General features: G+C 41.3%; 1 protein-coding gene across 1 annotated transcript in view; it reads left to right on the plus strand.

The window, feature by feature from the left end:
- The window catches only part of LOC135705735 (D-beta-hydroxybutyrate dehydrogenase, mitochondrial), a 292,333-nt gene that overhangs the window by 259,148 nt on the left and 9,378 nt on the right, over window positions 1–23,807 (plus strand). Inside the window, exons 5-7 of the mRNA XM_065227582.1 lie at window positions 2,878–3,031; window positions 3,087–3,445; window positions 12,348–13,338. Coding sequence (XP_065083654.1) covers window positions 2,878–3,031; window positions 3,087–3,445; window positions 12,348–12,506 — 672 coding nt within the window. The 3' untranslated portion in view covers window positions 12,507–13,338. The remainder of the gene's footprint in view (window positions 1–2,877; window positions 3,032–3,086; window positions 3,446–12,347; window positions 13,339–23,807) is intronic.

A 23,807-nucleotide genomic window follows, 5' to 3' on the forward strand; every position in this document is an offset into this window, starting at 1 on the left:
CGACTATACTGGGCTACGAATCAAAATATATGTATGGTGAAATAAGGTTAGGTTTTGAACACTTGGAGCTTTGTCATTTATAGATGAAATTAAAATCAAAATACGCCAATCGATAGGATATTACTTTACAAATCTGCAGAAATAAATACTTTCCCAATTTTTCATAAAAAAACTTTTGAGAAAATTATTCATTCTTTAGTAATATTAGAAACTAGAAAGGTAGACTTTTTCACCAGACACACATTTTACATGTCCATGAAATGGTCATGGCTATATTCATAGAAAAAAAACACGGCATACATGACGCAGTGCAAAAATCTCATAAATAGGACCAACCATTATCCTATACCGAGGCAAGTTGAAAAACATTTCGAAGTTCAAACGGTAGATGTATCTTTTAGCGGAAGTGAATAATCACTGAGATTATTTCTGGTATAGAAGTTTGCGATATTACACAAAGCCTGTCAAAAATAATTACATTGAATATTCACTTCCTCTAAGAGATACACCGTACCGTTTCAACTTAAACCAGTGTACCTTAACTATGATGCTTACTATCAAAACATTGAACAGGTGGAGAACCTGTATACGAGCTTTTGCTCTGACTTTGAAAATCAATAACTGAATCCCCCTAATTTTCAATTAATGTTGTACACCTACTTATTGGAAACCAAACGCTTGATTTGAGAAAAGTCACAGTATTATATTTTGCATCACCCACACCGGAGCGGCAGTTTTTTCACAGCGTCGTAGCGATCGTGAGCAATGGATTCATCGTCGGATGAAGAAGAGCCGCTTTTGCTAGTTTCTTTACAAGCAGAGGAAAATGCGTTGAAGTATTTTGGCAATTTCCTTCATTTTAGTGATATTTGTTTACAGTTTTGTTTGAAATTACAGATTTATCACCACTGGTGATCATGGAAGTTCATGGAATTTTAAAGATAGTTTGTCAATCTTTCGAAAAAAAACTACAAAATTTAACTTCCCCTGGAATGCATATCATCAGAAAAATTAGAAGATCATCGGGAAATTTCATAGACAGACCATTAGGGAAGTTCGCATAACTTCAGAGAAATTTGCAAAACTTCAAAGACAGTTTGTATATCTTCAGATAAATTTGCAGAACTTCAGGAAAATTCGTAGCTCATCAAAAACTTTGCAAAATTTCAAAGAGGTTCACAGAACTTCCGAAATGTTGATAGATCATCAGAGAAATTGGCAAAACATAAGGGAAGCTCACAGAACTTCAGAAAAGTTCGTAGATCATCAAAGAAATTCAAGTTGAAGATTGAAAAACATATCTTCCGAGGAATTTGTGAAAGTTCAAGGAAGTTCATAGAATATCAAGGAATTTTGTAAAACTTCAGGGAAATGTGAAGAACTTCATACCTGTGGCGTGTTGAGCTGTTGGATATTTCCAGAAAAATGACCTTACTGAAGTATTGGGTGCTTACGATAATTTCTGAGCATGCTGGTATCTTTTTAGTTTTTTTTCGAAGAATTTTGAACTCTCGGACAGTCTATTGAGTTCGCTTTAAGTATTCTCCCGATATTTCAGATTAATCATCTCTGCAAAAAAAAAATAGTGCGGATAAATGCTTCTCCGGAACTCACCATTGAATTCATTTGACATACTCCTTAAACATTCAATGGAATTATTCTCAGAACTAAAATTATTTCTAAAATCGCTTTGGATCTTCTCCAGTTCTCCAGATCTTAACAGTTTCTAAATTCTCCTTATAAAAAAATGTAGTTTCACTAACATACATATTCCTTAGATTAAGCATAGCAAGCAAGCATGCAATTGTACAAATTGTGGGTGGTCAACTATCCTCAAAAATACCTTAAATTTCTCCTCCGGAAGCTTTTTCGAAGGGCAGTGAGTTTAAAGCAGTTTACCAATCTTTGTAAAAGTTGAGCAAATTCCAAGTAGAGCAAAGAATTTTGTAAAAGTTCTTGGAACTACATAGAAGCTCTGCTAGAATGTGAAGAATTTCGGGGGGATTCAAGGAGAAATTCCAAACATCGTTTGAGATCTTGGTCAAATTTCAGGGAGCACCTTATATTAGAAAACATGTCATAAACCTAATACCATTAGTCTTTGGCACTAGCACTTACGTTTGATTATTGCTGATCGCTGATCAATATACACATCGTAAAGTCTCTCGGTTTTGCCAGTTGAGTGCATAATCGACAAGTTCATGGGCAAAGTTGCTTAAGTAATTATTTTGCATCCAGCTCTATGACTGGTGAAGTTCCCAATGATGTCCGAATACCGACTAAAGATAAGGATGATTCTCCAGTTCCACCAAATCCATCTCTGCCCACGTCAGTCTAGGTATTATTCAGCACCGTCACCGGATGAGGAAGAACGTTTCTTTGTTATCGAATCACCTCCATTTGCCCACCTCACTAAATAGACAGACGAAATCCGAGCCCATATTTCTACCGTCATGTCATGCAGTAATCCTATACCTTGATCTCATTACAACCAGCAGCATTTTTTTTTTCGCACCTAAATCCATAATCCTTTCACTTGGGTAGAACAAAACGAAAAACAAATGCCATCACATTTCAATCCCACACTTGCCGACATCAAATTCAAACCAGAACTAGGTAGGTGCCAGTCAGTAAGTTATCAGATTGCTCTTTTTCCAGCTCAGCGCTTTGTTGTCTCCGGATCGCTCCACTCAACCCACCTTATTGCTTCTAGAAAGCGCATAAAATATGCAACAAATCATAGCCATTGCAGCGAAGAGGGAATCGGGTTGATGCGTGGGACGATCCGTTCTTTTTACAAAGTGGAGCGCATCCAAAGTTCGTCTCAGAGGATTTCTTTCTGCATATGTTTGACACAGTTTATCTCTCCATTTTCAGATGCTGGAAGCTTCTTTGTTCATCACGGAAAACCTACCGGAGGATGCCGGAGGGCTGTGGGCACTGGTGCACTGTGAAATGTGGTGCGCCCTTGGCGAGCTCGAGTGGATCCCATTTCCGGTGATGCGGAAGTCGTTCGATATCAATGTGCTCGGTAAGAACTGCGCCACTGATCCAAAGTGAAAGTTAGATTGATTTGAACTTTTCAGGAGCATCCCGACTGACTCAAATCATGCTGCCGTTGATCCGTCGTGCCAACGGGCGGGTGGTGTTCCTGTCGTCGGCCATTGCTCACATTCCCTCACCGGTTCGGGGCATCCAGTGTGCCACGCAGGCGGCCATCGAGGGCTTGGCTACCTGTCTGCACCATGAGCTGAAGTCCCGCACCGTGAATGTGTCGATTATCTGTGCCAGTGAGTTCTCGTCCGGAAATGCCTGGCTCGACGATAGCAAAATGATGGACCAAGCCAAAGCCATGTGGGAACAGCTGAGCGAGGAGCAGAAGTCTGTCTACGGAGAGGACTACTTTGAGACGGCCATCCGTTCGCTGGAGAACTATACCAATACTGTGAGTATAGACGACTTCTGATGAATCAGGATTTGAAAATGGAACCATGCGTTTGCTCTCAACTCCGTATTTGTCGAACGGAAAAATATTCTGGAATCAAACTCTTTAGAACGGTCAAGATTAAATAGCAGCGACTTTACCGATTGAGTTTAGAACGTCCATTGTGTCCAATATCGGAAACGTTAAAATTTTTGATAAGTACCTATGTATTTTATTTCATAAGTTGAGCATTTTCAAATTTGATTCAATTATTCCACTGTCCCAGATCGAGATTCTAGGGTTCAGGTATATGTTATGTTTGAAATACCGTATGCGTGATAATGTTTGCACCATCGTACAAATAAGGTTCCCGTTTCACCTGTGCATACAATGCCTTGGTTTTCTTTGCATGCACGTAACCTATACCTCATACCGTAGTAGGCTGTGTATAAAAGAAAATGATTTACTTAGTTTGACCGTTGCACCATGACGGAAGTGGCAGCGTATTCGTGAATTGTCCCACGCGTAAATGTCGCAAAAAGACATTTCAATCGCCGTGGGAGTGTCCCGGTGGACTGTCAAAAGGGTTTTGGAACGAGAAAAGAAAGGACAACTATCCGCGAAGGTGGTAACAGGTCGTCCGCGGTCAGCTCTGGTTCCGAGGGCTATCGCTGCTATCAAAAGGAAGATTCGGATGAACCCAATAAGGAAAATGGCAAAGGAATACGGGATCAGTGACTTTACGGCACGGAAGATCGTAAAGGAAGATTACCTGGAGAGAAATGGATCCAGACTACATTATTAGAACCTGCCCTGCATTCCGGAAGCGTGTGGAGGCCGTAATTGCAGCAAGTGGAAACTCGATCGATGATTAACATAGTTTAAGACTCTAAAGCAAGCACCACACGGGAAAAAAACATTGTCAATACTCAAAAGTATTGATAATCATATTGATGCAAATATTGACGACGAAAATATTGATGAGCATATTGACGAAAAAACCAGAAAAGTTTGATTTCATGTTTCAATATTTCCCCTCATTGTCTCCTTCTGTTTGACTTCAGCAGCAGATGGTGCCTGTTTCTTGGCAACTTTTGTCGAGGTGGTTGTGATTTGACTCGGAATATTCCATCGGATACATCAATGTTAGTGAGGAGCGGCCCAGTATTGATGAACCCCCGAAAACTTTGTAGAAAGTATTGACATGAAAATATTGATAGAAACATTGACGAAATTTCTATCGTGTGGGGTGCACCTAAGAAACATCCTCCTTTGAATAAATAAAAAAAGCTCGAAAACGAAATTTTTGAGATTTTTTTTTAAATTTTGACATTAGGGTAAATGACGACTTTGGCAATACCTTATTCTATTATCTTCAGGGTAAACAACATCCTTGAGAGCTCAATTTTGCCATGTGGATACATAGTGTCTCTGAGCATCTATTGTCCAAAGTTGAGTGCTCTAGGACTTTGTTTACCTTCCTGACGATAATAGGTTAAGGTGTTGACGAAGCCGACATTTCCCCTACTTAATGGTGCAAACATTATCACGCATACTTGGATAACATAAATCTAGCAGCTACAATCTGCCGAAAAAATAGTCGTAGAATATATGTACATACATAAGGGCCATTTGTATTTCTCCTCGGCTCCCAATCGGCTCTACCGCCAAAAATACGGCAGTATCGGAAGACTAGAAAACCCCAGCCTGTCCCCATATATATTATCCATTGGTCTTAAGTCATTTGTAGTCTCTAATTCTAAATACAGTCCAGTAAAGCATTCCTGACCAGAAGATAAGTGTTGCGTGTTCGGTGCAGGGCGTCACAATATCAGCTTCAATCGACCAAATCGATGCGACGAAGAGACTGCTGGCTTTCTTTTTCTGTTAAAGTCGAACAGCTTCGCAGCATTCTAGAACCTCAGTCGGCGTGCACAAACAAATGTTCGATCGCTTGTCTTCCTTTCAAGCTTCGGTGAAACGTATGAGCGAAAGAGCGCTCGACTTTGATAGTTTTCTCTTTCATGAAACACATCAACAGAGGTTTCATGACGTATATGACGGAAAATGAAATAACACATTTAAAGCATTTCTCACGTGAAAACACGTGAAGATTACACGTAATATTTTTAATTTATCTTCCATCCATATATTTATCTAAAAATAATTATCAAAAACGGGACATAACGCATTTTAAACAAATTGAAAGAGCGGTGATAGAGTGTTCGTGAAAGGGGATTGAAACAACAATCAATACGAAACTAACGATTTTAAATTGGCTCACCACTTTAGTAGCCTATTGGTCCCAAGCAAACGATTAACGTACCCTATTCTAGTTGAAATTCTATTACTACACTATGTTTGTTTTGATTCGCTATGAAAGTTTGACAGATAACATCAGGGGTGTGTGGATTCATGCAGAACATGCAGGGGTAAGTGAAATAGCTTGGGACTGCTTGGGACCGTTGTTCTGGTACTGAGTGAGCCAAAAATAATAATGATTTTCTTCGGGACCCAGTGGTCTTAGAGTTACCTCTATGATTGAAAGCCATAATGAGGTTTCGTTTAACTAGAAAGTCGACGTTAGTTACATTGAAAGCGATGAGCAAAGCAACGACGAGTAGTTCCACAGCCAGCCTTTCCTTCTAAGCGTCCTGCTTTTTTATTTTCGTTTCTTGCTGATAGTCTAGCTAGACGTTATAGAAATGAAGCGTCGAACACGTATGTATGAGAGAAAAAAAACACGAGTTCATTTTAGAGCTTCGAAAATGTAGAGCTTTAGTTCGGTGTATCATGTTCAATAAACTAACTGTCACAAAGAACAATTGCAATTATCCGTTTGTGTACCCGAGAAGAACTCAGTGGACCTCCATATTCCGATAGTGACCTAAGCGGCGCCGGTGATTGCCTCTCACCCCAGCAGGCCTGGGTTCAATCCCAGTCAGCGTCGCCGGGATGTTCTGAGGCATAACATCTCCAATCACGCCTTCCTTCGGAAGAAAAGTGAAGCCGTTGGTCCCCGGTTCATGAGTTGATGAGTCGATAGGTACGGTCCAGGTGTGGGAGCTGCCACCCTGGCGTCGGTAGCATTGGTGCTCAGCACGGAAAACAAGACCTACGGAAAACAAACCAAGAAAAAAAAAATCACGGCACCGATTCAACAGACACTTACTGTGCGTTACAATTTAAGTTTTTTTTAAACACGATGACCACCATCTGGAATTTAAAAGTGGCGTCTTCTTCTTCTTCTTCTTAAAATTCCAAGCTTATTGCATATCGCATATTAGCTTATTGCGTGCTCTCAACTTAGTGTTCTAGATGCACTTCCACAGCTATTAATTGAGTGCTTTCGATGCCTGTACCATTTTTGCATGGGTATAATTGTGTGGCAAGTCCAATCATACTTCTATGCCCAGGAAAGTCGAGACATTTTCCAACCCGAAAAATTCCTAGACCGAACCGGGAATTGAACAAAGCCACCTCCAGCATGGTCTAGCTTTGTAGGGTATTTGACAGCATTTCTAAAATATATGGCCATGATGGATTCCAAAATGGCGTTTTGCAATGATATCTGCCTTCTTCTTCTTCTTCTTTCCTTTATTTAACGTCGGTCTCTGTTCCGCAATCTAGTGCCAATCACCGACGGACATCGATTGCCATCCATTGACGACAATCGAGTGTGCAGAAAGGCAGGTTCCACACCTGCGTAGGATATCGCACCCATTCATCACCACACATAGGCCGAGACCAACGGCTTTACTTCCCTTCCGAAGGAAGACGTGACTAGAGATTTTTATGCCTCAGAAAAATCCCACCGACCTCGGCTGGGATTGAACCCAGACCCAGGGTTAGAAAGCAGTCACGCTTACCACTACACCACCGGCGCCGGCCGGAAGCAAAGATCATCGAAGAACCCCAAGAAAAAGCAATGCAAGGCAGACACCTCCGTGTTCACCTTGTCACCTTCTGGAATGAACACCGGGTCCATTTTTTTGCCATCGGAAGCCACCAATCCAAACACCATAACGCTAGCAGGATGCTTGGTCAGATACACGTTCTTGTGCTCGTTGGCCACGTCTTTTACCGGAAGAGAACTAATTCTGGAATTTGATACGGGATCGACGGTAAACATGCTCTCGTCGGTGAACAGGATTACCGGATTTTTTCGCTTAAGGAAGTTCAAGATTTTCTTGCATCGTTCGACTCGTAGCCAGTCATGCAAAATATCATGACACTCACGTGACACTCGTCTTCGCATCAACCGACTATCGCTGACAGATCGTTTTGTCACGCAGTGAGAGTTAGAGCCATGGCAAACAACAATCACCAGTAATGGTCGCTACTCACAAGCAAAAAGTTACACTCGCTGCTGATGATGAAAAGCACAACGAAAACAGTGAAGACTTCTGCAGTACGATCATGAGAAAAAGCGAAACGACAGAAGAAAATGAAAACAATGCCTAGGCATTCCACGATTGTCTCGGCAGGCGCGACTGTGTGAGTTACAAATAAAGCAGGCAACATGAAACGGAAGCTCTTGGGCTCACTCTCCAACACACTCACATAAGCAAGCAAAGCAGCAACTGCTTCAAAACGAGCACAGATGAGTGTCGTGATTGTCGGGAATGACCAGATCGGTGATGGATCACAACAGAAGACGACATTCACCAGTTGCTTTTTACTTCTTTCGTCAACTTGATGGATGGTCATGGAGAGAGCTTCGACGAGCACATTGATAGGAATGTACAAAGCGTTACTACCATCAGCTGTTTGATGATAGTGATTGTGATAGGTCACACCTCTGGGAAGACGTGACCAGAGATTTTTATGCCTCAGAAAAATCCCACCGACCTCGGCTGGGATTGAGCCCAGACCCATTGGGGTGTTAGAAAGCAGTCACACTTACCACTACACCACCGGCGCCGGCAATATCTGCCTTCTAGGCTTTCGAGAACTAGCATATTCAGGAAGTACATGTGCACAATAGCGCCGCGTAAAGAGTGAGTTCTGATGTAATATGACCACCATCCAAAAGTACTTGGTCACCTGAACAACTTTGCTCAAGACAGTAGCTTTCTACATGGCCAGGATCAAGAAATACTCTATTTTGGGCCTAAGCTCCATATAAGATAGCGCCTGTCTTAAGTAATATGAAAGTGAAGCGCCTCTAGTGGTGTAGTTTCCAATTAATCCTGAATCAAATGACACAGGCTTGTTGGTCTACCCCAGTACAACAAGTTACTCCAAAATAGTATAGCTTTAAATAGGGGAAATGTCTCTAATGTTGGCCTATGGACATTGGCGTAACTAATGGGGGTGCCAGGGGGGCCAGGCCCCCTCCAGAATCTTTGGTGTTTGTTTTTGACTCACCGGTATTTTGTGAAACTTGTTAAGTTCAATGCTATTATTTAACAGTGATAAAATTGGACAACGAACAAAGATTTTTTTAAAGTCCTATATGTTGATTACTTTTGTTATGTTCTGAAGAAACAATTTTGAGAAATTATATTATATCAAATCGATGGCATTAAGACGTCTTCAGCCTCTACAAATTATCCATGAGCCCAGGAATTTTTCTTTAACTTGTGGAAACTTCGTGATGTTCCTTTAACTTCTACGAAGCTCCGCAAATTTAAATGAATTCTCTACTTCTACGCAGTTTTCAGAACTTTTCCAAGTTCCTTTTTTCTACGAATTTTTCTGAAGGTCTATGAATTTCCCAGAATTTCAACCAAGTTTACTTAATTTCTACGATCTTCCCTGAACTTCTATTTGAAGTTTAAAAAACTTCAAATAGAAGTTCAGGGAAGATCGTAGAAATTAAGTAAACTTGGTTGAAATTCTGGGAAATTCATAGACCTTCAGAAAAATTCGTAGAAAAAAGGAACTTGGAAAAGTTCTGAAAACTGCGTAGAAGTAGAGAATTCATTTAAATTTGCGGAGCTTCGTAGAAGTTAAAGGAACATCATTTTATTTAAGGAAGCTCATTATTGGTCGGGAAGCTCTACATAATTTCAGTTTTTTTAGCCTCATGGACTCGGAATAGTTGTGGAGATTCAACAGCAAACTTTGTAAAAGATTTTCGAATTTCGTAGCATTTTGAGGAGCTGCGTAAAACTTCATATAAGTGTAAGGAATTTTGGAAAAGTTCAGGGAATTTTTTAAAAGATCTAAAAATAGTTCAATAAACTCCTAAGCTTCTAAGAACTTCAGGGATCTTCGCTTCCGTTTAGGGAACTTCGTTCCAGTTTTTCAGAGATCTTACTCCAAAAAAGCTTCATGAACTTCCAGGAGGTTTTGGGAACTTCGCTAAATTCAAGGTACTTTCTAGGTGTTCAAGAATATTTGTAGATGTCTTAGGTGGCTTTCCAGAAGTGCAGAAATGTTCAAAAAAAAAATGGAATTTGCAATAAATTCAGGGAACTTTGTAGAAGTTGAGGAAATTTGGTAAAACCTAAGTTTTGTAGATGTTCAGGAAACGTTGCATAAGTTACAGGATGTTCTTTCAAACATCCTTCCTAGACATCAGGAAATATTCGAAAGATTTCCATATAGTCCAAGATATTAGTAAAGTCCACTGAATATTTGGTAGGTTGTAGGTTGCTCAGAAAGTATTCAAAAGTTTTCCAGCTAATGGAATCAGATGGAATCTTGAATGATGAATCTTGATTTTATGGCCATATTTGAATATTATCTATAGGGAAGACCCGTGCCTTGGTGTTTTAGCTATACTGTCACAAATTTGCACTCCAGCAACTAAATTCCGGGCAGAAATATCAATTTCTGCATATACCAAATATGTATAAATTTCTTTCGTTTCGATGAATTGTATGCCCGGAATTCAGCTGCAGGATTGTTTGCATAGATCAGTACATAAAAAATGCGTGCTTTTTGTGTGTTTTTTTTTTTATTAAATAAATAACTTGAAAAAGCTCTTTCCTGTATAATGTACATGTAAATAATTAATTGATACCAAATGGGTTTAACCACAACTAACTAAATTTAAAATATTAAAAGCATCCCAACTTTTGTAAAAAAAAGTTAAATTACAGGAACACAATCATGCAAGTTTCAAGTGTATTCCTTTCGATTAGAAATATATTTAAATCTTGATTTTGTTAGTTGGTTCTTAAATTTAAAAAAAATAATGTTCTGGATAAATGCTTTATTACTTTTTTTTTCACTTCAAATATAAGAATCATGACATTCAAAATTCAGTATCTTAAAAACCTGATGAAATTTCACAATTTTTGCCACATGTCAAGATTTTTCGAAATTTTTGATTCCTAATTTTTTCTTACTTTCTTATCGTGAACAATTTTTCTCTCGAGAAATGCTGTGAGTCTCAGAATCTAGAATTTTGAAGACCAGGAGATTCAAAACTTGTCTAAGCCTATGATATCGAAATTTTTTTTAAGTTTTATTTAAACAAAATTTCGTCCATATTTTTTTAGAAGGCCATGGAGTTTTTTTTTAACTCTTGATTAGGTCAAACATACTATTAGTATTAATATTCTTATTTGTTTTTTATATTAATGTACTAGAATTTTGATGAAATGAGTGTCCAGGAAGGATATTGCAATTTTATCTTAGTCTTATAATTGATCTAAATTCGTTAACTTTTTTAAACATTTTTATTCGAAGAATTTATGCTTACAATCTGAATCAGAGATATTCTTTTTTACTAGTTAAAAATCTTGAAAACATATGGGTTGGGGATCACAAAACTATTTCTATTTTAACATTAACAATGTTAAGAACTGTGCATCTGCAGCATGTACGTAATTAGTGGATTTGTTAGTTATTTCGACGCTTTTTAACAATGCTTGACTTTTCCCATTTTTTTTTAATAATTTCTTGTTGAAAATCAGCAGCATTGTTATTGATGCGTAGAAATATTTCTGATCGATTGGTGATAAAATTATTGAAATTGGTCCAGTAGCAGCTGAGTTATTAACGTTCAAAATCTTTCATAATTTCGTTACATGTTCCATTTTAAGTTTTCACAAAGTTTACCCCCATATAGAAATCACTGACGTAGTCCTACTTCAAAAAATTTGTGCAACTTGAATATTTTCCTACGTCCTAAACGTATTAAATTTATTCTGTGTGCACTTTACCTTGAAACCGCCAGAATTTTATAGAATTATAAAATTCAAACTCCTAGAGTTTAATTTTGGTTCCTATGTCTGAGATTTGACTGATGGTAATATATCCAAAATCAAAAAAAAAAAAATCTAGTTACAAATTTCATGAAATTATCTAACTCTGAGAATTTTCTTAAGTTTGAGATGCTTACAAGATCTGGATTGTGATTTTATTACAAAAAACATGAACAAACGATCGTTGCTTGTTCAAAATCAGTAAGCGTTTAAGGCTCTCCCAATCGTTGTTATGGAATAAATATAATCAAATTTATTGCTTCACCATTAAAATAATAGCAAGTCTCAATGTCATATTATCGGTCACAGAAAAAAAAAATGTACCCAAAAATAAGTTGCCTTGGACGCAATTTGAGTGAGTTTTTAATAAACCGTAGTTTTGCAAAATTAAAAAAAGTGAAGCAGACACCCCTTCGGCCCCCTCCAGATAAATTTTCTAGCTACGCCAATGCCTATGGATCTAAGATTGGGCCCATCGCTAAAAATCTGATATTTATCAATTTTATCTAGATGAACGCGTTATTGGGACGTTACTAATAGATATTTTTGGTTGCTATTGAAAATTTAGTCAATTGTTTAATTTATGTATGGGCCCAAATTAGGGACACTTAGGCCGACATTACCTGCATTTCACCTATTTTGAAACAAAGGATACAATCGACCACAGCCACTATGAGTGAAAATCGCATTAGGGTATCCCTTATTCGCGGATAGCCCGGCAATAAGGAATTAGTTAATATTCATTCCCGTTTTTATTCCAGGATGGTGACTTCCACTCGACGGTCCGCGCTCTGACCGATGCCATCATCCGTTCGTTCCCGCTGTTCCGTTACACACCGTTATCACGCTACGAAAAGCTCCAAACCATCGTTTCCGAACATTTGCCGCGTTCAGTTTACGAACTGTTCTACTCCAACTGAAAAAAGTGCCTCACTGCGAGTGGGAGCATTTCTGGCGTTAACCAACGTTGGACTGGATTGGGGCTATGCTGCTAAAGCTTTGCAAAATGATCGAATTTTCGTGTAGATTTTAAGGAAAAGGCGAAGCTTTTACTCATAATCAATTACAAGTAGAAAGAGCAAAAGAGAGTTGGTTTGGTGTTAGAGCAGTTCAATGGTTTTCCGTTTTTGACAGAGTGTACCACAAAATCGGAAACAGCTTTAGGCAGCTTGAGTGTTTAATTGATTTTTGTAGATGTCCAATATAGGTTGTTTGCATCAGTAAATTAGAAAACTAAACTGTAGATTATCGTTGTTTGCTTAAGCATAGTTTAAGATAATAATCAAATATACTCTTTTTCACTGGTTACCGAAAGCTAAGTTTAGTGTTTAATAAATGTTAATGCTATGGAAAAGCTTCAAGCAAAAACTTCCAACCCGTGCTGCCATCTTGGTTTGGAATCAGAAATCACCACATCATCCCCAACCATGGGTAACGCTTGCTCGTCACACATTGTTGTTTGCTTACGTTAGCCGTTTGCACGCACACACATAATCAATGATTGAACGGTAATGTTGTTGGTGTCGGAATTTTAGAGCCCTAGTATGTGTTACGATCTGTCAGCCAGCAGTGAGGAGGGCCGGAAAACTGCATCAGCATAAAAGTAAACAGAAGCAGTCGCCTAACACGTCACGGTCAGGGTTGCTTAGAAATTGCAGTGTAGCGAGTAATAGAAAATTCGATTGTTCAATAAAAAAAATCGGTGAATCCAAATGTCATACTTTGTGAAGTGATTGTGAAATACTTGATTAGGTAAGTGGTTAAATCCAGGTTTGTTATCTTCCGAAAACCGCAACGATAACATGGCAAACGTCATCGAAGGCAACGAAGCGCGCAAAGCGCATACTCAACGTGGCGCACTCTCTCTTATCAACTCTCTTCGGCATTCTTTGTTGGGCCGGATTTTCTCTCGGTTTGCACTTGACAAAAGTGTATCACGATTTCGGGTCACAAATACCAGCAGAGCCGGAATTCATTCATTGCTACGAAGAGAATATTGGTTTGTTTTTTGTCATGGATCAGTGCTTTATGGAACGGAAAATACAGGAACAAAAGCAACAAATTTGTGAATGAATGTTTGGGCCATAAACGAGGTCATAATTAACCTGTGGATTGATTGGCATCTTGGCGGGGCTCGGTTGAGGAAGGCAAGGCAAGTGGTGCGATACGGAGAAAGCGAACCGTGCTCGTTCGAACGGGAATCGATTCTGGCTACCTTGACCTAGTTTGCAGAATGCTTTAAAGTCTTTTGGGGATTTGGTTATTCAAGAACTTGGAACGGTCTTTTCTGGAACTTATTGCTTTTTTCAGTACATCCGCAGTAGTTAATTGGGTTATTATCGATACTCATTAAAAATGACGAAAATTAAAATGAGTTAACCAGCATATTTAACTTGCCGAAATAATGGTAGAATAAGTTGAATGCTGCCACACTTTAGCTATGCACCATCACCATGATGACGACGGTGATGATACTTTGGTTTCTATTCATTAATCAATCAAAGTGCTTCGAAGGTTATACAATCATCTGGCGAATTAGCAAGTGAAGATCAATGCACAAACAATTCGCTGCGCTGTGCTGGAGGCCACTGCCACTTGCCGATAATTATAGGAATATTTTTCACCTTCATCATCACTCGCCTCATCACCATCAACCTCTAGAAGCTACCAACGGGCGCAAGATTTTTGGCAACAAAAAAAGTAAACCCAGCCGAGCGGGATCACGAAAACGAATGAATAATTCCGAGATTTACTGTTTCCATGGGACTGAAAACCGGGTTTGGCTTGCGTTTTATTAAATAATTCGTTGATTTTCTCTCGCTATGCTCGAAGTGGCACGGCCTAACACAATCATGGCTCTTCAAAGCTCGGGGATCAAAAAATTATCACACCGTTAACTCCACTAGACATAAGCTGGAATCAAAGAAATATATACCAAGACACGTGGTGAAAACTGTATTTGTAATTTCTAGGCAACGTAGCATTAAAGGGTGGAGTTGGGTTTGTAAAAGTTGTAACTGACCTAAGGAGGGGGGTAATTGGTCAAAAATCGGTTAAACTTTCGGAAGCAGACTCCATGGAGGGCTGTTAATAAATTTCATAGATCGTTTTTTTTTTAGGACTGTAGACCTCCCTTTCCCCTCACGTAGACATTCGTCCATAGAATTTTTTTTTTTTGGAATTCCTATATGAACCGTAGACACTTACTAACCTTACCTCCAAAAATAGTCCTAACGTAGGATGAAAATGTATTAATTCGTTTCGCTGCACGACTGAAAAAGTCGGCTAGCCTGTCCTCAATACTAAGCTAGTCATCCGATTGATACATGTAGACATTAAGTTTGTGTGTTTTAATATTATGTCTGCATTGCCAACGTTTATGGTTTTTTGAAGTGTTCATCGAAAGCCTAACAAAAAGGCAAAATGAAGAACTTTGATTTCTTTCCATACAGCTTTTATGCTGGTTGATGATTAATAAATATGGGAAATGACATGTTTGAAACACGAAAGGCTGTTTTGTCAGAACTTGTTTTTTTATCATCCGAGCTTGGCTTATACAATAAGTCAAGATCAATCAATGACGCACAATTTTGCACAGTTTGTTATGTTTTGAATCTTGTACAATCTTTTCTTAGCCTTTGCGTACCTAACGTCTAAATTTGCATCGTTTTCTAAATTCAATTAGCCCTAAAAACCTCATTTCTCAATCCTTTTCTGCACAAAAGGTTGCTTTTTTCGGGAATTTTTTGAATCCGTCTGGAAAAATTGGTGGGGTTGTGTACAAGACACGACCGCATGGTTGACGTAGGCTACGTTAAGCTGTTTAGTAATCTTCAATACGTTGATGATTGCATGCGGTATGTTGTCTTGTCCGGGATTAATAATGACAGAATTCAGGTGCTGTATGTCTGGAAGTGCTGAGGGTTTTGTTGCTTGAAGCGGAGAATCAGTCCCCTCTACTGTGGATTCTCCGCAGCGAAGTTTTCCGCATCCGTTCGGCACGTGAAACAGCTACGTAAGGAATATCCTTTTCGACCACAGCGATTACAGAACAATACTGCTTGTGGTTTTGGACAGTCCATAAAATGATGACCTTCTTCGTCGCAGTTCCAACAAGACATGGAACCACGAGCGCTATCAGCTCCCTGCTGTTGATTCCCGCATTGTGCCATCGATAATTGAACATGATTCGATCTTGAATGCTGCTGCTGTCCTGTTTGCTGCACTTGACCGGAAGACCACCGTTGCTGTTGCTGCATCGGAGACCACGACTGTTGCTCCTGCTACTGCGCCGTGGACCATGGTTGCTGCTGTTGCCTTGAAGCATAGGGTTGCTGTTGCTGATTCGATGGTATCTGACGATGAGCTTGGTGCTGCACTGTCTGCTGCCCAAATGGCGTGCAAGTTTGGGTTGGTGCGGAGTTCCCTTGGGGTCTGGTATTTTTTCGGTCGTACTGCACTTTCAATGCACTGACTTGCTCCAAAAGCTGATCCAACCTCCATGTTCAGGCTTCCACATCTTGTTCCTCCGTTGTCACCCGTTCAGTTTCTATCACCCGCTGCATTGTCGCTGGTACTTCCTGTCTTTCCGTCGATTCCACAGCATTAATCCTCGGAAATCTTTGTGGCTGAGCGGAGTTGAATGGCTTTGAAGCGGTTGCTGGAGTGGCAAAGTTGGGCTCCAGCAGAGCGTTATGCGGTACTGGGATTCTGCGTTCCCGATTCAACAACATTCTGATTTCGTCGTAGCTCGTGCAAACCTCTACCATGTCTTGCAGATTGGCTGGCCTCACTGCCGTTACTATCGCCGCATAGTCGGCGTTCATGTTCTTCTTAACGATGAACAACTTTTCCTCCTCTGACATAGGTGGCGATACGAAGCGAAAGAGAGCAGCAATATCGCGATAGTATTTGGCGAATGATTCATTCTGCCCTTGGAATCGGAAGCTGGCCTCCAGTCGCAGTAGTTGAGCGTATCCGCTAGGGAGAAACTCCTTCCTGATTTCCCGCTTGAAAGCTTCCCACGAATATAGTTGGTGCTGGGACATCTTCCTGAAGTAAATGTTTGATCGAGGTGAGTAACAAGGTGAACAACGTGACGTCGTATTTTTCTCCGCGCGAAACTTGAACGGCCAGTTGTGAACTGCCTTCATCATTCTGCGGTGCTCCGATCGTTAAGCAGGTTGTGCCCGTTCCCGCCGTCGCTCCAGCAAGTCGGCATACAGCCAAGCATTGTTGATGATAATGTTTCTATAGCTGTTGTTGTTGTTATTGCTGCTGTTGCTGTTGTTGTTGCCGTTACTGTCGTTGTTGCCGATGCTGTCGTTTCCTTGACCATTGTTGTTGTTGTATGTGGAGAAGAGTCCTTGTAGTAAAGGGAGAAGCCTTGCACTGCCACCTCTTCCGGATATGCTAAAACGTGTTGGTAGCAGATCCTTCAGAAAGGAACCTCTGCCTCTACCGGCTGCAATCGGTGAACTGGTTGTCGGAAGTCCAGGATTACTTATGTTGTTTCCCGGTAATGAGTAGGCTCCATCGCCGTTCGTCTCTCCTTCTTGCTCGGCTTGATCTTGCAGTCCTTGTCCGATGGCTATGTCTGCTGTCCTCCTTTCCTCCGCTACGTTTCCTCTTTCTTCACGTTCACTTCGATTCACTGGATTGGGCCAAGCACAGACAACATCGTCTAATAACACATTAACAAGTGTGCTCAACATCTCTTTCGTTTCCAGTAGAGGTGTGGGGGGTTTTACGATCCACAACCTGTTCCTGTAGTGAAGAAGACGTGACCGTAGCTGCTCGAGGGTATTCATTTGATTCCCTTTTAAAGCATCGTCTACGAGCTTCTTAAGTTCCCGAATCCTGACTTGACATGTTTCTATGTTCACAGTCGGACTCATAACATGTTCCGAACTGTGCTGAACTGGCTCTTAGAGTGTATCCTCCTGAATCACGAGAGCTTTCAGTTTAATGACCTTTGACCTGTGAGTCATTGGTCCTAGGTTGACTGCGTAGCGAAGCGCTAGCTCGTAGTCAATCTCTTCGTGACTCAAATGCGTCAACCCCATGTTGCAAATCTATTAAAATCCCAAAACCAAACCAAAAGCTTAATTATCCCAAATCACACAATATAAATGGTAATGCTGTACTTATGGGTTATTCAGTTGGGCTACTGCTTCTCAGTTGCCGCATTCGACCAGCCAGCAACGCTAGATGAATCTCACGCAGGCCATCGCACTTCATCCCGGTCACAACGCAGTGGATTGGTTTCCCTACGTAGAAGTTCGTGTTGCCGACCAGATAAGATAAGATCACGGAGAAGACACCGGTCTCACCGGTTCCCAAGTCACTTCACCGGCTATCGGTCTACTTTCCTCGCTCGCTGGTATTCCTAACCAGCAGTTGGATGCAGTGTATGCCAATTCGTAGTACCGATCCGATGGTTTGTGCTTGGAAACGAGTCGATTCAGACAGTCTGCCAAACAAACTCCGAAAAAAGAGCCCTAAGGAGGATTTGCAATCTACAAAAAGGGCGACAAGTTGGATTGCTGCAACTACCACGCGATCACACTGCTGAGCGCCGCCTACAAGGTACTCTCCCAAATTCTATGCCGCCGTCTGTCACCATATGCAAGAGAGTTCGTGGGGCAATACCAGGCGGGATTCATAGGTGCCCACGCTACCACGGACCAAATTTTCGCGATTCGGCAGGTTCTGCAGAAATGCCGCGAATACAACGTGCCCACACATCATTTGTTCATCGATTTCAAATCCGCATACGACACAATCGATCGAGATCAGCTATGGCAGATTATGCACGAGTACGGATTTCCGGATAAACTGACGCGATTGGTCAAGGCGACGATGGATAGAGTGATGTGCGTTGTTCGAGTATCGGGGACACTCTCGAGTCTCTTTGAATCTCGAAGGGGGTTACGGTAGGGTGATGGACTTTCGTGTCTGCTGTTCAACATCGCGTTAGAAGGTGTGATCAGAAGAGCTGGGATAGACACGAGTGGCACGATATTCAGGAAGTCCATCCAGCTCCTTGGTTTCGCCGATGACATTCACATTATGGCACGGAAGTTTGATATGATGGCGGAAACGTACATCAGACTGAAGGCTGAAGCTAGACGGATTGGACTTGCCATCAACGCATCAAAGACAAAATACATGAAAGCAAGAGGTTCTAGGGAAGACAATGTTAGCCTCCCATCCCGAGTTCAGATTGACGGTGATGAAATCGAGGTGGTCGATGAGTTCGTGCATTTGGGCTCACTGGTGACCGCCGAAAATGATACCAGCAGAGAAATTCAAAGACGCATTCTGGCAGAAAATCGTGCCTACTTTGGACTCCGGAGGCCGCTCCGGTCGAAAAAAATTTGCCGCCGTACGAAATTGACTCGAAATGCACCCATTATTCACAAAAACAAAGGAAGCGCTCCGACCGAATGAATTTTTACCTTCATCCGATAGGCCGAAGTGAATTCATTGACGCTTCAATGGCGTTTCAATGCGTTAGGCCGAGTTTGGCGTCAAGAAGTAGTGTTAGACTTTTGACAATATCTCAACGATTGGTGTCTCTTTATCAAATCTTACGGTACGTACGGGAAGGTAAATACATTTAGTAGGCATCAGTAATAATAACATTCCGTTTGGTGCTAGACTGCGCTAGATCAAGAAAGACTAATTGCGGGTTGTGCTTAATAAGCCGGAAATGGGGTAGTTAACCCTAATAGAAAAAATCTGGTGATAACAACAATAACAAGAGATTTTTTGGAGAACTCTAATGGCGGTAGTCTACAACTCGTCCAGAACGACGCTGATGGCAGGAAATAGAACGACTTTGATGGTGGCAAACAGCTAGCGCGACTCGATTGGTTCGAGGTCCCCCATAATGCGACAGGCAGTGCGTTCTGGTTTACAGCGTTCCATACAGTCCGGAGATGGGAGTTGAGAACTTGGAAGGTTCCGAAACAGGAGAGATCGTGATGGCAGGCGTGTTCAAACGAGGCATCCACATGTTTTTAACCGTCTTCAAATTCACGAAAAAATCCCTTTCGGCTATCTATCCTATGCAAGAGCAACTTGACGTAGTTTGGGAGTCAAACCGACTTTATACGATTTGAAACTCATACGGTTGATGTCGGATCCTTTTTTTACCTTAATCGGATCATCGCACTGTACACAACCTTTGACCAGCTTCTCGATTGATTCCGATTTCACGCTAGGATGAATACGAGAAAGGTACAGCCAAAACAGGTTCATCACTCCTGGTGCCAACCAAACCAACACAAACTTGGCAAGTATGCAGCCACCGAAACAAATTCCCCAACGAAAACAACAGAGGTTGTTACCACCACCGGTCGTCACTGATGAAAATTTTCCTACGTTAGCCTCTACCTCGGCTTCGCTTCACCCATCGGATAGCGGGCCGTTGATCCCCTCTACAGGTCAACAGCCCCCTGCTAGTGGCGGAGTGGATCGCAACGAGACAGATTCATCTGTCGGCTCATCCAGCTCCAAAATGCATCTCCGCACTCGTCCACCAGGCAAGAAGACTCGAGTGGAGAACGACGACGATACGCGAGATGGGAGTAACCGACCGTCCTAATGGCTGAGTTCTCAAGTTATAACCTCGCAACTATCAACATCAACAACATCACGAACGCAACGAAGATCGACGCACTTCGGTCTTTCGTACGAACGCTGCAGCTGGACATCGTTTTCCTTCAGGAGGTGGAGAATGAGCAGCTCTCTCTCCCTGGTTTCAACGTCGTATGTAATGTCGATCACGCGAGGCGGGGAACGGTAATCGCACTAAAAGACCACATACAATTCTCGCATGTCGAGGAAATCCTGGATGGCCGCCTCATTGCTTTGAGGGTGCAAAATACGACTCTCTGCAACGTCTACGCACCATCGGGGACAGCTTTTCGTGCGGAAAGAGAGAGGTTTTTCAACGGTACGATCGCTTACTACCTTCGCTTCAACACGCAACACGTCATTTTTGCCGGTGATTTCAACTGCGTGCTACGTCCGAGTGACTCTACGAGTGCCAACTCAAGTCCAGCTCTCCAGGCGACCGTACGGCAGCTGCAGCTACACGTTATATGGTTAAAACTGTACCCCACATCCCCCGCACCCACGTACGTCACTCACAATGCGACATCCAGGCTCGACCGTATGTATGTCAGCGCTGGGCTATGCGAGCATCTGCGAAGCGCTGCCACGCACGTATGTTCATTTTCAGACCACAAGGCTCTAACAACACGAATTTGCCTTTCCGACCTCGGCCGTGAACAAGGAAGTGGTTTTTGGTCCCTCCGCCCTCACCTTTTGACTGCCGCAAACATTGACGATTTTCAAGTTCGGTGGCAGTTTTGGACCCGCCAACGGAGGAATTTCCCCAGCTGGATGGCAATGGTGGCTTTCATACACGAAGCCAAAAATCAAGTCATTTTTCCGCTGGAAGTCGAGCGAAGCATTCAGCATCTATAACGCTGAACACCAACGTCTGTACACGCAGCTACGACTCACATATGATGCGTACTATCAGAATCCCACCATGCTGGTGACTATAAACCGCGTCAAAGCGCAAATGCTGATGTTGCAGCGACGTTTTGCACAAAATTTTATCCGCCTCAACGAGACGTTCGTTGCGGGCGAGAGCTTATCCACCTGGGCGACAGACGAAGGAAAAAAACAACTATAACAGAACTGCAGAACGAGCAAGGAGAACAAATACAAGGCTCCCTGGAGATCGAACAACACATGTTCCGATACTTCAGGGACCTGTATGCGGCTGGAGAGGCGAGGCAGGTTGGGGAAGAAACGTTTATAAACGAGAGAGTCGTACCCGAGAACGACGAAACCAACGATGCTCTAATGGCAGAGATCACTATTGACGATTTGAAAAATGCCATCCGAACATCACAGAAACGAAAATCGCCTGGTACCGATGGCCTGCCGGTAGAGTTCTACCTACGATTCGTGTTGCCACATTTTTTCAAGATTCAATCTGTATTTTCATACCAAAAAATCTTTTTAATCTGTATCTGCCTGACAAAAATCTGTAAAAAAATCTGTATAGTTTCTTCTATGTTTAGAATGTTGAAAAATGATAAAAGTTTGCTTTCTAATGAATTAATCTATTTAAAAAATCTAGATATCGTACAATCTTAATATTTTAAAGAGTTTTTATACTTTCTACATGTCTGATAATACCAAAAATCAAGTTCAATAGTGAGAGACAAATCTGCTTCCGGCACAAAATTTCCCAAATGAAGTAACAATCACATTTCTCTACAATTTATGTTTTCATGTCTGAGATTACGAAAATCTTTACTTGTTCATTGTTTTTTGACACTCCGTAGTTCTTTATAAGTTTTAACACAGATCTTTTATTGGAAGTTTAGTCGAATCGCATATCATATTTTTTTCTAATATGACGCTATTCAAATTTCATAATCTTCAGTTGACTCATAATCTCCAGTTGAGGTCACCATGCGACATGGTGAATAGGAATGGGAAATTAACATCGCTCCCAACGAAAAATCAGAAATTAGAGCATCTGAACATCAGAAGTCTTTTATAAAATTATTGAACATAGGGTTAGCTACACCATTTCCGGCATATTAAGCTCAACTTGTACTTAGTCTTTCTTAATCTAGAGCAGTTTAGCACCCAACGGAATGTTCTTATTATTGATGGCTTCCAAATTTATTTAACTTTCCATATGTACCGTATATATATATACATTATATATATATTATATAAAGAGAAACGAATCGTTGAGATATTGTCAAAAGTCTAACACTGCTTCTTGACACCAAACTCGGCCAAGGGATTCTAAACTCGGCCTAACGCATTGAAACGCCAATGAATTCACTTCCTCCTATCGGATGAAGATAAAAATTGATTCGGTCAGAGCGCTTCTTTTGTGTTTTGGAATAATGGGTGCAAACCTTCATATCACGCGTTCTCATTGACTTTGTTCCGTAGATTATTAACTAAAGTATCGTACCAAACGTATAAATGACTTGTTAACTCTGAAATCATGGATTTATTTGAAGTTTTCTGCTCGATAGGCCCAAAATGGGCGATTAGGCCGAAGTAGTTCTCTACCCTAATACAATAATATTTTATTAAGTGAAAAATACGCTTTGGGTTTGATGCGCACATAATGAATTCAGTTGGTCAAAAGAAAGGAATTACGATTTGTTGACATTAATATAAATTAAAAGTAATATCGAATATACCTAATCCACATACTTGAAAAATCTGTATAGTTTCTAAAAATCTGTAATCTGTATATACAGATATCTGTATCGAAATATTGAAAAAAATCTGTATGATTACAGATAAATCTGTATATGTGGCATCACACGAACATTCGACGTCATCTATCGGGAGCTGTACTTCGTAATAAATGAGGCTATGACGAATGAGCTCCCCTCGGAATTCACCGCTAACACAATCGTGCTGGTCAAAAAGAGAGGTGGCGATGGGACAGCGAGAGCATACCGTCCGATTAGCCTGCTCAACGTCGATTATAAAATTCTTAGCCGTGTGATGAAGGCCCGTTTGGAACGCGTGCTGCAGATACATCGAGTTCTGAGTGACGCTCAAAAATGCGCCAACACCAACCGCTCTTTTTTTCAAGCTACACTCTCGCTCAAGGATCGTGTGGCCCAGCTTATCGCAAGAAAATGTTTGATCGGGTCTCTCATGAGTTTCTTCATCGAACCCTTCTCTCTCTGGGGATCAATCATGATTTCGTCGGCTGGCTCTCTCGAGTGGCCGATACCTCTTCATCACGACTGTTTGTTAGTGAATGGGCACCTTTCACAGTCGTTCCGCATAGAACGATCCGTACGTCAGGGAGATCCGATGTCGATGTGCTCTACCTCCATCCCCTCCTCACACGGGTGGAGCGTGTGTGTGGCGGTGATCTTTGCGTTGCGTACGCTGACGATATCACGGTGATAGCAACATCAACGCAAACAATTGAACGGATCTTTCAGCTGTTCGACTGCTTTGAAGTCGTTGCCGGGGCAAAACTAAATCGCCATAAAACAGTTGCAATCGATATCGGATTCATCAATGGGGATCCACTGTTGATACCAAGACTACAGAATACAGAGAAGGTGAAGGTTCTGGGTGTTATTTTTGCAAACTCAGTGCGGCTGATGGTGAAGCTAAACTGGGATACGCTAATCAAC

This window comes from Ochlerotatus camptorhynchus, unplaced genomic scaffold (assembly GCF_037179485.1).
Source record: "Ochlerotatus camptorhynchus isolate MF236.1 unplaced genomic scaffold, CSIRO-AGI_Acam_v1.1 ptg000022l, whole genome shotgun sequence".
In the NCBI taxonomy this organism is placed as follows: Eukaryota; Metazoa; Arthropoda; class Insecta; order Diptera; family Culicidae; genus Ochlerotatus; species Ochlerotatus camptorhynchus.